This window comes from Schistocerca serialis, chromosome 8, assembly GCF_023864345.2.
Source record: "Schistocerca serialis cubense isolate TAMUIC-IGC-003099 chromosome 8, iqSchSeri2.2, whole genome shotgun sequence".
Classification (NCBI taxonomy): domain Eukaryota; kingdom Metazoa; phylum Arthropoda; class Insecta; order Orthoptera; family Acrididae; genus Schistocerca; species Schistocerca serialis.
In genome coordinates, this window is record NC_064645.1 from 548,443,632 (window position 1) to 548,459,606 (window position 15,975).

The following is a 15,975-nucleotide window of genomic DNA, read 5'->3' on the forward strand; positions in this document are numbered from 1 at the left end:
CCCGCCTCCTTATCCGCCAAGGCAAGAAGGAGTGCTGGGAGCGGTATGTGTCCACCATTGGCCTCCATGTCACTCCCTCGCAGGTCTGGGCCAAGATTCGACGCGTCTACGGCTATCGGCCACCTGCCAGCGTCGCTGCGCTCTCACTGAATGGAGCAGTTTGTACTGACTCCGACGTCATTGCCAATCGCTTAGCAGAGCATTTTGCTATGAGTTCCGCTTCTGCGAATTACCCCCAGGCCTTCCGCTCCATTAAAGAGCGGCTGGAACGTCGGAGCCTTTCGTTTCGCACCAACCACCCGGAATCTTACAATGCTCCATTTAGTGAGTGGGAATTTCGCAGTGCCCTCGCTGCTTGCCCTGATACCGCTCCTGGGCCAGATGGCATCCACTGTCAGATGCTGAAACACCTTTCAGTGGACTGCCAGCGGCGCCTTCTCGATCTTTACAACCGTCTTTGGGTCGAGGGGGAGTTTCCGTCGCAATGGCGGGAAGGCATTGTCATCCCCGTTTTGAAACCTGGAAAGAACCCTCTGGAGGTGGACAGCTACCATCCCATTAGCCTCACCAACGTTCTTTGCAAGTTGCTTGAACGGATGGTGAGCCGGCGCTTGCATTGGGTACTGGAGTCTCGGGGCCTTCTGGCTCCATCTCAGGGTGGGTTCCGTAAAGGCCGCTCCGCCGCCGACAATCTGGTGAGCCTGGAGTCGGCCATCCGTACTGCCTTTTCCCGCCGTCAGCACCTGGTCGCTGTCTTTTTCGACATGCGGAAGGCGTACGATACGACGTGGCGTCATCACATTCTTTCTACGCTCCATGGATGGGGTCTTCGGGGTCCTCTGCTGATTTTTATCCACAATTTTCTGTCGTGTCGTACCTTCCGCGTGCAAGTCGCGGCCTCGTATAGTTCCTCCCACGTCCAGGAGAACGGTGTGCCACAGGGCTCTGTTTTAAGTGTCTGTCTGTTTTTAATAGCCATTAACGGGCTTGCTGCGGCCGTGGGAAATTCTGTCTCCGCTTCCCTGTATGCTGACGACTTCTGCCTTTATTACAGCTCTACTGGCATTGCAGCTGTTGAACGTCAGCTACAGGGCGCTATCCGTAAGGCGCAGTCTTGGGCTGTAGCGCATGGGTTTCAGTTTTCGGCAGCCAAGACCTGCGTTATGCATTTCTGTCGGTGCCGAACAGTCCATCCTGAGCCGCGGCTTTATCTTGCCGACGAACTCCTTGCTGTGGTGGAGACCCACAGGTTTTTGGGGGTGGTTTTCGATGCCCGGTTGACTTGGCTGCCTCATATCCGGCAGCTGAAACAGACGTGTTGGCGGCATCTAAACGCTCTGAGATGCTTGAGCAACACCCACTGGGGCGCCGACCGCTCTACACTGTTGCGGCTCTACCAGGCGTTAATCCAGTCCCGTCTGGATTATGGGAGCCTGGCTTATGGCTCAGCATCCCCATCTGCGTTACGGGTGCTGGACCCGATTCTCCACAGCGGGATACGCCTTGCCACTGGTGCTTTCCGCACCAGCCCTGTGGACAGCGTACTAGTGGAGGCAGGTGTACCTCCACTGCGGTTCCGACGCCAACGTTTGCTGGCCGCTTATGCTGCCCATGTTCTAAGCTCGCCCGGGCATCCAAACTATCGTCTCCTGTTCCCGCGGTCGGTCGTCCGTATGCCAGAACGCCGGCCCCGGTCTGGTTGTACAATAGCGGTCCGCGTCAAGGAGCTTCTCTCTGGGCTCCAGGGTTTCACTGTTCCACCTCCTTTCCGGGCTACTTTGCATACACCCCCATGGTGTGTTCGTCGCCCTAGCCTTCGGCTCGACTTGGCACAGGGCCCTAAGGACTCAGTCCCTCAAGAGGCCTTCCGCCGCCGCTTTTATTCCATCCTGGCCACGTATCAGGGCTCTGGTGTTGTTTACACTGACGGTTCGATGGTTGCTGGTCGTGTCGGATATGCGCTCACTCTAGGGGACCTTTCCGAACAACGTTCCTTGCCGGATGGCTGCAGCGTTTACACTGCTGAACTGGTCGCCATCTTTCGTGCCCTAGAGTATATCCGCTCCTGCTCAGGTGAGTCCTTCGTTATCTGTAGCGATTCCCTGAGCGGTTTACGAGCTCTCGACCAGTGTTTCCCTCGTTCTCGTTTGGTGATGGCTATCCACGAGTCTCTGCATACTCTCGCCTGTTGCGGCCGCTCTGTGGTCTTTGTGTGGACCCCCGGTCATGTCGGTATCCCGGGTAACGAACATGTTGACCGCCTGGCGAAAGAGGCCACCAGTAAGCCATCTCTGGACGTTGGCCTCCCAGAGACTGATTTGCGGGCAGTCTTCCGCCGCAAAATCTTGGCGCTATGGGACGATGAATGGCGCGAACTGCCAATGCGCAATAAACTCCGTGCTGTCAAGGAGACGACGGCTGTGTGGCGGTCATCCCTGCGAGCCACTCGCAGGGACTCAGTAGTTCTTTGCCGGCTCCGCATTGGCCACTCCCGGCTGACACACAGTTATTTACTGCGCCGGGAGGACCCTCCTCTATGTCGCTGTGGGGCAGCTTTGACAGTGGCCCACATTTTGCTGGCCTGCCCCCTTTTAGCAGTGGTCAGGCAGACATTTGCGCTGCCTGCTACGCTCCCTGCCCTTTTAACAGACGACTCCACTATGGCTGACTTAGTTTTACGTTTTATTCGGGCAGGGGGATTTTATCATTTACTCTGAGTGTTTCTGTTGTATTTTATTGTTTTGTGTTGATTCTGGCCTTTGGCCTATGGTTTTACACTGATTTTTTAATGTGTTTCTAAGTGGCTGGCCTTTCCTTTTTTATGTCTATGGTCGGCCAACCACCGTCACACTCTGTGTGGTTTTAGTTTGTTTTGTCTTGTCTTTGTCTCAGTATCTCTTGTTCTGTATCGTCTGTGATCTCTTCTGTTCCTTGTTTTTATTCTCTGTGGGTGTTCTTTGTCTTTGGAAAAAGGGACCGATGACCATGGCAGTCTGGTCCCTTTAATCCCCCAAACCAATCAACCAGAACTCTTTCTTTTGTTTAAAAGTATTTTGAGACTGACCGTGTGCTATGTAAACAAGTCTAGATACTTGAAAATAGCCTAAGGCCGAAATTTTACATTTGTACACCAAATAAAGAGAATGGCAGCAGAATGCTGCACAAATCATTCAAAAAGTTCATCACAATTGCAGACCGTATCTCTATGAAGATCATAGAATCACTGCCCTACAAGACACAGGGTAAAGTCCTGCAGTATCAATACTTCAGAGTGAAGATATTGAACACCACAGAAGTCATCAAGTTTAAATGCTTCCTTTTTAGATATTTTAAAATGGCGTAAGACTGAAATTGTACATTCATATATCAACTAAAGAAATGGCAATTGAAGGCATCATGAAATCATTCAAAAAATCTGCAGACCTTCTCACTATGAACATTATAGATTCATCATAGTTGGGCATCTGCTCTTCCAACCTTTTTAATCTCTCTAATTAATTTGATTTGGCAAGATACCAAGGCTGAGTGGATCAAATAATGCTCTTTTGAGCTTCCTCCTCTACATGAGTCTGTTTTCAAATTTCGTATTGTTATTCTCAGTTGCTGTTTGTGTCCCCTATTACTTGATTTACACTGACAAGCCAAAACATTATGACCATTGCTCACTGCACTAAGGAAAGTACATAAGCAGAACACAGACAAATGGGGATCGATTCTAGTGATGATTGTGACAAAGAATGGATTGCTGTGGACCAGCACTAGGAAATGAGAATTTTATCAATGGTGATTCTGGTTCGTTGTTTGTGTGCTGATGTTGTGAGCAGCTATAGAAAATGATAGAAAGATAGTGAAACTACAATTAGGTAGCAAGGTGCTGGATGTCCATGCTTCATCACAGAACATGAAGGTTGGAGGATAGGCAGCAGTCTGTGACAGATCCAATGTCAGAGTACAGTGCTAGTGCAGGCAGAAGTGTTTTGAAACACACAGTTCAATGCACATTGTTGAACTGGAGATGCACAGCAGGAGACTCCTATATGTTCTTTTGTTGGCCCAGTGACATTGTATTGTAAATTGCAATGAGTGTGGGATCATAGAGACTGGGCTTTGCATCAATGGAAACTTGTAGTCCGGACAGATAAAAACCACTGGGTCAGTGCCTGAGCCCGGATACTGTGTCATCCAGCAGAATGGTTGCTCCAAGCATGCACCACTGCACGAACACAGGCCAGTGAGGTCATTATTGTACTATGGGGGACATTCATCTGCACTTCTGTGGAATCTGTGGTAGGCTACTAATTGAAGGTAGTATGACAGCTGTGTACTGCAGCTACATTATTGCAGACCACATGTATCCATCACATTTGATATATTACCTGGTGGCAGTGGAATCTTTCAGCAGGATAACTGCCTGCATCTCAAATATCTTGGCCATCAAATTCACTTGACCTGAACCTGATGGAACACATCTGGGATAATATCGGGAGCCAGTCGCATGCCCACAAACCAGTGGGCTGCAATATATAGCAACTGTGTGATGTGTGCATAATCTTGTGCCACATATCTCTGGAAACTTACTGAGGTGTTATCGAATCCATACTGTGTGGGATGGCTGCTTATTGTATTCTGAGGGTGAACTAGCACACTATTAAGCAGGTGGTCACAGTATTTTGGTTTATCAGTGTATATGGTCATTCTATCTTAAATTATTTTCACACCCTAAATGTTGATTATTGCCTCTAACACACGTTTTTTGCTTGTTTATAAGTATTATTGCAAAGGATGTTTTTGTCCATATGTGACATTATATTCTGAAATGATGAAAGCCATGGGATCCCTTCTAATATCATGTAGACCTCCTTTTGCCAGGCGTAGTGCAGCAACTCAATTTGACGTGGACTCAACAAGTAGTTGGAAGTTCTCTGCAGAAATATTGAGCCATGCTCCACCATAGCTGTTCATAATTGTGAAAGTGTTGCCGGTGCAAGATTTTGTGCATGAACTGACTCTTGATTGGATCCTGTAAATGTTCGATGGGATTCACGTTGGGTAATCTGGGTTTGTCATCTGGTGATGTGGCGCATTGTCATCCATACAAATTGTATCACTCATTTGGGAAATGAAGTCCATGAATGGCTGTAAATGGTCTCCAATTAGCCGAACATAAGCATTTCCACTCAGCGATTGATTCATTTAGACCAGATGGCCTTATCCATTCCATGTAAACACAGCCCATACCATTATGGAGCCATCACCAGCTTGCAGTGCCTAGTTGACAACTTGGGTCCACAGTTTTGTGGGGTCTGTGTCGCACTCGAGCTCTTCCATCAGCTCGTACCTAATGAAATTGGGACTCATTTGACCAGGCCATCGTTTTCCAGTCATTTAGGGTCGAACCAATATGATCATAAGCTCAGGAAAGGCGTTGCAGGTGATATCCTGCTGTTAGCTAAGTACTCATATCAGGTGTCTGCTGCCATAGCCCATTACCCCATATTTTGCCACACTGTCATAACAGATACATTTGTTGTGCATCCCACATTGATTTTTAAGTAATTTCATACACTGTTGCTTGTCAGTTAGCACTGACAACTCTGCGCAAACATGCCACTGCTTTTGGTCATTAAGTGAAGGCTGTAGGCCACTACATTGTCTATGGCAAGAGGTAATACCTGAAAGTTGTTGCTCTCAGCACACACTTGTCGTTGTGAATATCAGAATATTGAATTCCCTAATGATTTCCAAAATGGAATGTCCCATGCATCTAGCTCCAACTACCATTCTGTGTGAAAGTCGGTTAATTCCGTCGTGTGGCCATAATCATATTGGAAACCTTTTCATATGAATCAACTGAGTACAAATAACTGCTCTGCCAGTTGCCCTTTTATACCTTGTGTATGTTTATATCACTATCCCATGATTTTTTTTTATCAACTCACTATATATTAATTATTTACAGACTCATGAGAAATGGAATTAGATTGAAGTACAAAGTAGTATGATCCACTTTTGCCCTGGTGTTGTTTGCAAAGGATTGCAACACTGACTACATGAGGCTCGACAGTGTCAGAAACCATCTTAAAACATAATTTGTCATGTGCTGCCCACAACTTGTGGAAATTGACTGGAGTTCTGCCCATGGCAAGCACACCCTGCACAACGATTTCTTACAATTAGATATACTCAGTGAAATTGAAGCCAGCTGACCTAATAAGAATCTGCATGTCTGTTGAGTGTTTCTCAAACCATTCTGACACAGGTTGTAAGCAATAGGACAGCATTGTCTTACCAAAACTATTGGTCATCTGCAATGGAGCTGCAAGTCAACAAACGTATGCACATGATTGGACAATGGGTTACTGTGTTATTCATCTATCAGAGACAATAACAGACTTCTTAGTGTGTCATTCACATCCCACATAAATATCCTCCACATTTGAAACATTGACCTCCTGCCTGAATAGTACCCTTTTGTAAAGCAGAGCACATCCCCTTATGTCATTTTAAATAATATCCAAAGTCCCCCATTGGTTGAGTTGACCATTTTGCATTGTTTGAGCATCTAATGACAGTGTTCCTACACTCATGCTAATCTCTGCTAAAAGTCTAGAACAGAGTCAGCGGTGTACTTACGAGTTTGGTGCAGGAATGTTGTCAGGGCTTACCATGAGATATGATTGAAAAGGTGTGTCAGCTGTTTTTGTTACTCAGCCAATGAGAGAGCTGCAGGCAGAGGATGTATTTTGAAGTAATACATTTGGAAGACACGGTGAAACATTGCTGCAAATGAGGATTATAAATGTAAGTGCTTGTTGTTTCAGCCGCAGCTGTTGAAACTGTGCTAGTATCTGCAGACCAAGGACAGCTTCACAACCCATGATATATTACAAAAAGCAGTGAAATATTTCTCTGCTCTGTGTTGCTACACAAACAATCTGCGTAAGCACACTAAGTGGATTAATGTTTCTTGATTAAATCATGGAAGGAGGTAGCTGGATCAATGTTTTCAACTAAATCATGAGAAAAGATAGATGGATCAATGTTTTTAATTAAATTGTGGGAGAAGGTAGGTGGATCAGTGTTTATTGATATATAGATCCACTTGCTTTCAAACATGATTTGATTAAAAACCATTGATCATCTACTTACTCAGTGTATTTGCATAGATCGGTTGTGTAATAATTTCACCACCACATTTGATACATTTTTGTGTCTCTGCAATTTACCCATGAGACGTTAACCAACGACCTTACACTTATAGAATTTGCTGCCATAATCACAAAATATTTCTCTCCAAACTCACTAATACATCAAAACACAGCATACAGGACAATGGTTTCAATTTTGGCACTAGAAATACATCGCCTCTGTTCTTGCCTCTCATTGGTTATGTCAAAGAATCATCCAATTGGCTACACAAAACTGACACATTGCCAACCTATGAGCAGCAGATAAGAACTGCCTTGACTGCTGCTGGCCTTGATCTAGACTTTAGCCCTAAACCCTGGCCTGGTGATGAGCTGAGGTACACATGTGGAGTTGTGGCTTTTTTGCCCTTTAATGGGGTGCTGGTTGTGGTTGCTATGTATGCTCAATAAGTGTTGTTGTTTGGTCTGGTATTGCTTTGTCTTCTCTGTTCACTATTACAAGCCATGACAGCCTTCAGTAATCTCTACCATAAACACCTTATTGCTTACAGCAACTGACTGTGGAAACAGCAGTTTGCCTCAAATCCAAGTAATCACAGTAGATCCATGATACAGTTTATTGTGAAAATCCCAGTGCTTGTCAACCTCAGAGATGAAGTGTCCCATGTGTTGGACACACACAAACTGAGTGTAATCAGTTTTGTTGCTGTCACACTTCTTACTCATCCTGTACTTAATGTCACATAGATGGGTAGGATAAGCAGTCACTACAAAAAAACTGTAGATCTTAATTTCAGTGATGTTTCGCATGGTGTGCTCTTTATAATTGGCCACTTTTTCAAATTTCATTAATAAGGAATGTCTTCCAAAGCAAACAATCCCAGATCCCAGCTGATGCATAATGCATGCATGTGGCTCATTTTTATGAGAATGCTGAAATGATTCGTGTATAAAATTATAGCTCAGTATTCTTAACATGTTGAAAAGTTCTCGAGTTGCCAGTCGGGTGACAATCTTGAAAAACTGCAGTGTTTCAATGAGTGTCTTCTTGTGAAGATGATGTGTATGGAAGTTGTCTAAATGCTGCAGTTTTCCAACACTGCTGCTAAGCAGGACTAGTGTGCTTTTCATCAACAGTGTATGCTGGCAAAGTCTACATGCATACCAGTATCCTCAACAGCTGATACTGGAACATATTCAAAGCTGAAATACATTGATTTTCATTGATAAAGAAACATAAATTCTATAACAATCTGCTTGAATCTGGGGAAAATATTAATTGTAGCTCACATTCTGTACACACAATTCAGGAAGCACATGAATCAGGTCTGTATTTTAGTGCTCAGTATCTTGTAAGCTGTGGATGCAGAAGTAGATGTAAGCTTATATTTTCCTGTGTTTGCTGAAGATTCACTCTGTGAAGTGATAACAGAAGTACCATTTTTCTCAGTATCTTCTTAATGAAAGAACTGTGTGCAAAATCCTTAGCTGAGAGGAATCATAAAAACTGAGGGTCACATTTTGCATACTGCAAGAAAATACTATAAAAAAGATTATTGGAGAAATTTGGTGATGATGTGAATAACATGTACAGATCTATAATTATAGATCTTATGCCAAAATTATAATTTCTTTGCCACTGTTTCTTTTTTATTTTTGTATAGAAGGTTGTTATGTTACTATGGCTGCGAGTATATGTTCTTTGTTTATCTGATTTTCAGTTCATCATGAAATGTTTGAAATATGATAAGTCAGCAGACATGTGCAAAATAATTGACGCAAAAGTCAAGAAATATTATCATGCGTGTAATGCTGCTTATACATCGTCCGAAACCTTCAAGAAGCTTCTGCAAACAAGAATGGAACTGATAGACAAGGATCCTAAGAATCTTTATGTGTATATCAAAGAAGTTGTCGATGAACTGAAACTGAGAGGTAAGAAAGATCCACCAAGGAAAAAAATAAAACTTGAAACAGATTCACCGGAGAGTAGCAATCTAGAAAAGCCGATTGAAGAAGTAAAGGCAGTTAAAGAAGAACCACATTTTCAAGAGAGAGCCGCAAAGAAATTGAGCAAAATGCTGCATGTAAGTAATTTTATAAATACTATAAGAAAAAAAAGAAGCAGTAAAACAGTTTTAACAGTAATAATACCGATACCCTGCCCCCCTCTCTCCCCATCATATAGAATATTTTTAAAGCCTTGTCTCATAAGCTGCCCACATGTGAACGGTTCCAGAAAGCAATGGGAAGTACCGCTATTCAAACATCACAGTTCTACTTGCTTGCACTTTCAATGCGTTTCTGTGTAGCTGGTCATATATTTTGGTTTCATGATCAATCAGCCACTTACAGTTACTTTAGTCCTCTCTTATCATTAGCTTTTCTATTTCTTATCTTAAATTTTAAAACTCACATAGTGCTAACTTTTGTGTGTATGGGGAGAGTGGAAGGTGGTGTTAAAGAAAAAGTTGCATGTCTATTCTAGCAAAAAGGTTTTACTTTTTATCATTTATAACAACATGCATGATAAGCTCTTCAGGTGACACAAATCTTGACTTTTATGCTCAAAGAATTTATCATTATATTGCCCTAAAACAATTTCAACACAGCAGAAAAAAGTGGCATTTTTAACGAGTTGACTGGTGGCTATAAGACATGAAACTCGTAGCAAATATGTGTGTCTTACATGTTGTAATGGTTTCCTGCCTTTATGACTGTGTTTCAATGCTACAATATTTAATAACATTTAAGGCAATATCCAGTCACACTGTACACTAAGATATTGTGTTTTATTGCAGATCATGTTAAGGTTTTGGTTTCATGCCATTAAAAACTTTCTCAGTTTCGTAGTTTGAATATATATATTCTCTAGGGAGATTGCAGTCTGCAGCCTCAGCACACGATACATTATGGCCGCTTGAGCGGTTTTTCACGGCTGTCCCAGGGCTGCTTTGGCAACCTATCCCACCCACACTTTTATTTACGAGCTAACCCGTCCCCGCCCCCCTTTCTGCAGCACCTTAACAGACCTGCTGATATCCGGCCATCCAGATTTAGGTTTTCCGTGATTTCCCTAAATCGTTTCAGGCAAATGCCAGGATGGTTCCTTTGAAAGGGCACGGCCGATTTCCTTCCCAATCCTTCCCTAACCCGAGCTTGCGCTCCGTCTCTAATGACCTCGTTGTCGACGGGACGTTAAACACTAACCACCACCACCACCACCACCACCACCTGCTGATGGGTGCCTTGTGTCGCCCCTCGCCATACAGAGTTCTACATAAGCTACAAGTTTTGGAGAGCCCATAATAACAACAAACCAAGTCCCTTCACAGATTGGGACGTTATATGAAAATTAAATCAGGCAGCGTCACCATGAAATGCAACATGTCCAGACAGAAAAGAGTGGCAACAATGCCCTAAAGCAATTTTCAAACTTCAGAAAGTCTGGCATCTCGCTAATCAAGTGAAAGGTTACTGCACTTCTACCAAAGACTATTTTATTCTACTGAAGTTAAAAGCATTCCAGTTGTAGTGCTATACGAGCATTACAGTAGTGGTTAGTTTGCTGACAAAGTGACCTTTTCATTAAGACTACAGTGAAGTCAACGTATAGGGTTATTGTAAATGATGGACCCATTTTCAAAACTTTATAATTATTCAAGTACAAATGCAAAATGAACAAGCTTTGTACCAATGAAAAGAGGAAGTTTCAAAGTCTTTTTGGTACTGTTTGATATCAATTTAATAAATTTAATAATTTGTAATTAATTCATTTTTAATAATTATTTAATAATTAGAAATGTGATAAATCTTCAGTGTGGCCACTGTTGGCTGCACGCCTAACATCAAAATGGTAGCCAAATGCATCCCACACACGCGAAAGTGTATCTGCTGTTACTGAGTACATGGCAGCAGTGGTCAGGTTCCGCAGATCATTCAGAGTGCTTGGTAGAGGCAGGACGTAAACAGCTTCCTTCACATAACCCCATAAGAAATAGGTGCAGGGTGTGAGGTCAGGAGAGCTTGGTGGCCAGAAGTGCAGAGCCAGGTCCTCAAGCCCCTGAAACAGATCCAGCATTGAGGAAGGTAGTCATTCAAAAAGCCTCATACATCACAGTGCCAATGGGGCAGAGCTCCACCCTGAGAATCTTCCATAACTTGAGGAAACAACCATTGTTCCGACATGTCCAGGTACATGACTCCCTTTATGGTTCTTTCAGCAAAGAAAAATGGTTCATTAACCTTTGTATGGGATACAGCATCGAACACATTGATCTTCGGTGAGTCTCTTTCAAGTTGCAGTAGTGAATGTGGATTTTCCAAACCCCATATGTGAACATTGTGTCTGTTTACTTTTCTTCCAAGGTGGAATATCGCTTCATCACTAAAAATTACATGCTGTGGAAATGCATTGTCCTCCCATCTTTGCTGGCACATAATCACAAAATATAAGACGTCATTGGGGTTGAGAGCCTACACAAGTTGTAATCGGTAGGACTTGTACAGGAAACACTGTCTCAGAACTTTCCATGCAGCTGGTTTTCCAAGTTCTCAACTGGTTATGTTGGTAGACATACTGCAACTCCACACAAAACTTCATGAATCCGTTGGACATCATCCTCTGACACACACGGTCGGCCTGTGCTTTTTCCAGTGCACACACTCCCAGTCTGTTTAAATTGCTTAAACCAATGGCTAATGCTTTTGCGAGTTGTTGGTTGAATACTGAATTTGGTCCGAAATGCCCGTTGCACTACAATTTGCAACTCACTTTTCACGAACTGAAGAATACAGAAAACCTTGTGCTTCACAGTCACCATCTCACTCACAACTGACAGTGAAACGGAACATGGCCCTATTGCCACACGAACTCTACAAGCTGCATCTGAAACCATCACTGCCCACCCGCCAAAAGCTTTGAAACATCCTCTTTTCATTGGTATAAAACTTGTTTGTTTTGGATTTGTACTTAAATATGTAGGAATTTTCGAAAATGGGTCCATTATTTACAATAACCCTGTATATCCAAGTGGACCATGAAATTTCCTGAGGCAACATGACCCACAACTGTCGTAACTTCTCCAGGATATCCCGAATACTGGTGCTGGGATGGCGTGTATGTCCAAGCTGGTCCCACACATGTTCTAGTGGGAACAGTTCTGGGGATCTTGCTGGTCATGGCAGAACCTCGAACAACACGTAGACATTTCATAGAGACATGTGCCATGTGTGGAAATTGTCCTAGGACAGTCATTGCCCTATTGAAAAATTGCACCATGATACTGTTGCACAAGACATGACATATGAGTAAACAGGATATCTGTGATTACTGTTATGCCATCTGAGATCCTTCAATAATTACCAGCCATCACCTGAAGTTACACCCATGATCCCCCACATTGTGACACCAGAAGTAATTCTGTTGTCTCTCCAAAACCTTAGAAGGTTGATACCTCTCCCAAGTCTCCACTGTACTCACCAACAAGGGTCATCTGGGGTAGTGCAGAACCATGATTCATTGCTGAATACATTGCAACACCATTCATGAGCAGTTCAGGCTTCCTAGTCACAGCACCACTTCCAGACAGCTATCATGGTGTGGTGTTGATGACAGCCTGTGCATGGGGTGGTGATTCCCTACTTTGTCTACTGCTAGTCTCTAACCAATGGTGTGGAATGACTACACACTTGCAGGAAGTCCATTGCTTGTTCTCGGATTTCAGGTGCGTACATGAAGGAGTTAGTGTGCTTTATGCAAAATATGGTGATACTCCCTTGTGTTGTTCACTTATGACTGGAGTCTTGATGATGAGTATGCCTGCCCAACATTCCCATGCAGTTCAACATTGGACCACTCATCACAACCAAATGCCCCACAAATCTGGTAACCGCACTATTCAACCAGCTGATCGGAGACCCACAGTGAGGCTGCTTCCAAACTCTGTCAGATACTGATAGTGCTGTCTCACCAGAGTACACAGCACCTCCATTTCCTTCACAGTGATTATTCACCATCTTGGGCTGTTCATGACCCTGTATCCCTACAAGGTCTGGTAATGCCACTAAAATTAAATAACACTAATTCACACGGGTGGAAGTTCTACCTGTTGCAGAGAATTGCAACTCTAAATCATTTACATAATTTAAACTACCAACCACTGGCTCACAGGGCACTTGTCTGAGTTGTTTTATGCAGCTGTAATGGTGTCCACTTTCCGATGTTAACAATGGATGTGCTCCTCTGTTCATCTGTCTTCAGAAGCATCCTTCATTCTGTAGATTTTATTCCTCTCCCATTCTGGAACTAATCAGTCTTGAAGGGTCTCGGCTGGAATAAAAGGAATTATAGACAGCAGTTCAAGTCAGCTTTCCTTGGTAGTGGAGTAGGTCTTGTAGCAAAAAACCAAATACGCTCACAAGTTCAAGAAATGTGTTGACCCATTTAAGAAGTTCATTATGGATTATCAGAATTTTATTAATTGTTGATGATTCGAAGTTTACCACTCACTGACTTACTGGATTCAATGTGAGAACTGGATTCCATTCAATAGTTGTTCTACCACAGTAATGATTAAAACATCATCGCAGTTGTTGTTCCATATACACTGGTCACTTTTTTCTTTCAGAAGCCGCTTTCACCATCCACAAAGTTATTTATACAGTAAATAGCCCCCATAGTCCAAGTTTGAATGGTACAACCTTGACATAGTGTAGACTGTATATATACATATACTGTTATTGTCACCAACACTTCTTCGCTGTCTTTACACTATGAAACAACTTGTTCTGTTCTGGCCAGTGTAACATTCACAGAAAAAAAAATATCAGTTTGTTGAATTGTTGCTAATATTTTGATACCGAGCGAGGTGGCGCAGTGGTTAGACACTGGACTCGCATTTGGGAGGACGACGGTTCAATCCCGCGTCCGGCCATCCTGATTTAGGTTTTCCGTGATTTCCCTAAATCACTCCAGGCAAATGCCGGGATGGTTCCTCCGAAAGGGCACGGCCGACATCCTTCCCATTCTTCCCTAATCCAATGAGACCGATGACCACGCTGTCTGGTCTCCTTCACCAAAACAACCAACCAACCAATATTTTGACACTAAAAAAGAAAAAAAAAACTGTGCCATTACACACGCCATTACATCTGCAGCCCCCCTCAGTGCTCGTGACTCTTTCGTGAATATATGTGTTTGGCCCCAAGCTATTGCAGCATCTACTTGCTTTTCTGTGCTGCAATCTCTTATCTCTGTAGTGCCTTCCTTCTCTTGCTCTCTGTGTCATGGTGGCAGCCTTTGATGTCAGCCCAGCTATTCCCTAGGTTCTGTTTTCCTTTCTTGTAACATTCCTTCAAACACCACCTTTTGGCTGGAGTAGTCTGTGTTCCTCTTTTGGGTTTGACCTTCGTTTCCCAAATTTTTCTGTAGTGTGGACCGACTGTGGAAGAACACCTTAAATAGCTTACATTTGGGAGGATGATAGTTCAAACCCATGTCCGGCCATCCTGATTTAGGTTTTCTGTGATTTCCCTAAATTGCTTCAGGCAATTGCTGGGATGGTTCCTTTGAAAGGGCTCAGCAAACCTCCCCATCATTCCCGATTAGACGGAAGACCTCGCTGCTTGGTCCCATTCCCCAAATAAATCAACCAATCAACCAACCTTAAATAGCACCTACTGCATGCAGTGTTAAAGACCTGCTGTGCACAGCTCCTGTGTTGGCTATTATTGACACTTCATAGCCAACACGGTAGCCAATTCGACATGGTGGGGTAGTTATGTGCCCATGTGGTTGAGCCCCCTAACTGCTGATGCCTAAGCTGCTAGCTCCTCACTCACACCAATGAGTAGATGCCCACCTTTGTGAAGCACGAGGACTCCCAGCAGCAGCCTTTGTGCCAGATGGCCTTTGCTGTGGCTAGGCAGTGTCCTTGGGTAGAGCCCTTGATTGGAGTAGTTGGCGTCAGGGTGGATGTTTCGCACATGAAACATTAAATTTTACGAAAAAATGGCCATTCTGACCTGGCTGTCTCTTCAGATAGGAATTGAAACTTCAATGCAGTCCATGATCTTCTAATCAACAACTTTTCCAGGTTTGAATGGGGTCTTTCTAGCAAAGGGTCAGTTGCTGCTGAACACCTGGCGACCCACTTTGCCACAGTATTGATGTCCTCTTTTTATCTGGCTATCTTTGTACTGCAGAAACAACAAGTTGAAAAAGTCCTCGTATGTTTCAATGTTTCATGTTCATCCTCCCCCTCCTCCCCCTGCCAGCCAAGCCAAATCTTATAATAAACCTTTCATTTACTGGGAACTGCTTCAAGCTTTTGCCTCATCTCAAGATACTGCCCCAGGCCCATATCCAATTTGTAATCAGATAATCCAACATGGCAAGGTAGTATTGTCATCCCAATCCTTAAACCAGGCAAAAATCCAATGCCTCTGTGCAGCTACCAATTGGTTAGCCTCACCAATGTGTTCTGTAAACTGCTTGAAAGGATGGTTGCCCACGGATTATGCCGGGTTCTTCAGTCTCGGGGCCTTTTGTCCCCATATTAGTGTGGTTTCCGGGAGGGACAATCCATAGCTGACCATCTGGTCCAGCTGGTAACAGCAATCAAACAGGCTTTTTCTAAATGCCAACGCATCATTGCAGTATTTCTGACCTACATAAAGTGTATGACAGTGTGTGGCATCATCACATTGTACCTACCCTCCATGACTGGGGTTTTGAGGCTCCCTATGAATTTTTATTCATCAGTTTTTACCCTACCAGTTGCTCTGTGTTGGAGCTGGTGCTTCACTAGCTCTCCATGGGCCCAAG

The 15,975-nt window shown here is 43.7% G+C and overlaps 1 protein-coding gene across 4 annotated transcripts in view; it reads left to right on the top strand.

Annotated features, from left to right (window-relative positions):
• LOC126416518 (daxx-like protein) overlaps positions 1-15,975 on the top strand; it is a 154,535-nt gene that overhangs the window by 14,768 nt on the left and 123,792 nt on the right. For all 4 annotated transcript variants that reach the window (XR_007575478.1, XM_050084259.1, XM_050084261.1 and 1 more), the window contains one exon: positions 8,870-9,235. Coding sequence is in view for 3 of the 4 variants with exons in the window: in XM_050084259.1 (XP_049940216.1) it covers positions 8,870-9,235 (366 nt within the window). In the remaining variant the exon portion in view is untranslated. The remainder of the gene's footprint in view (positions 1-8,869; positions 9,236-15,975) is intronic.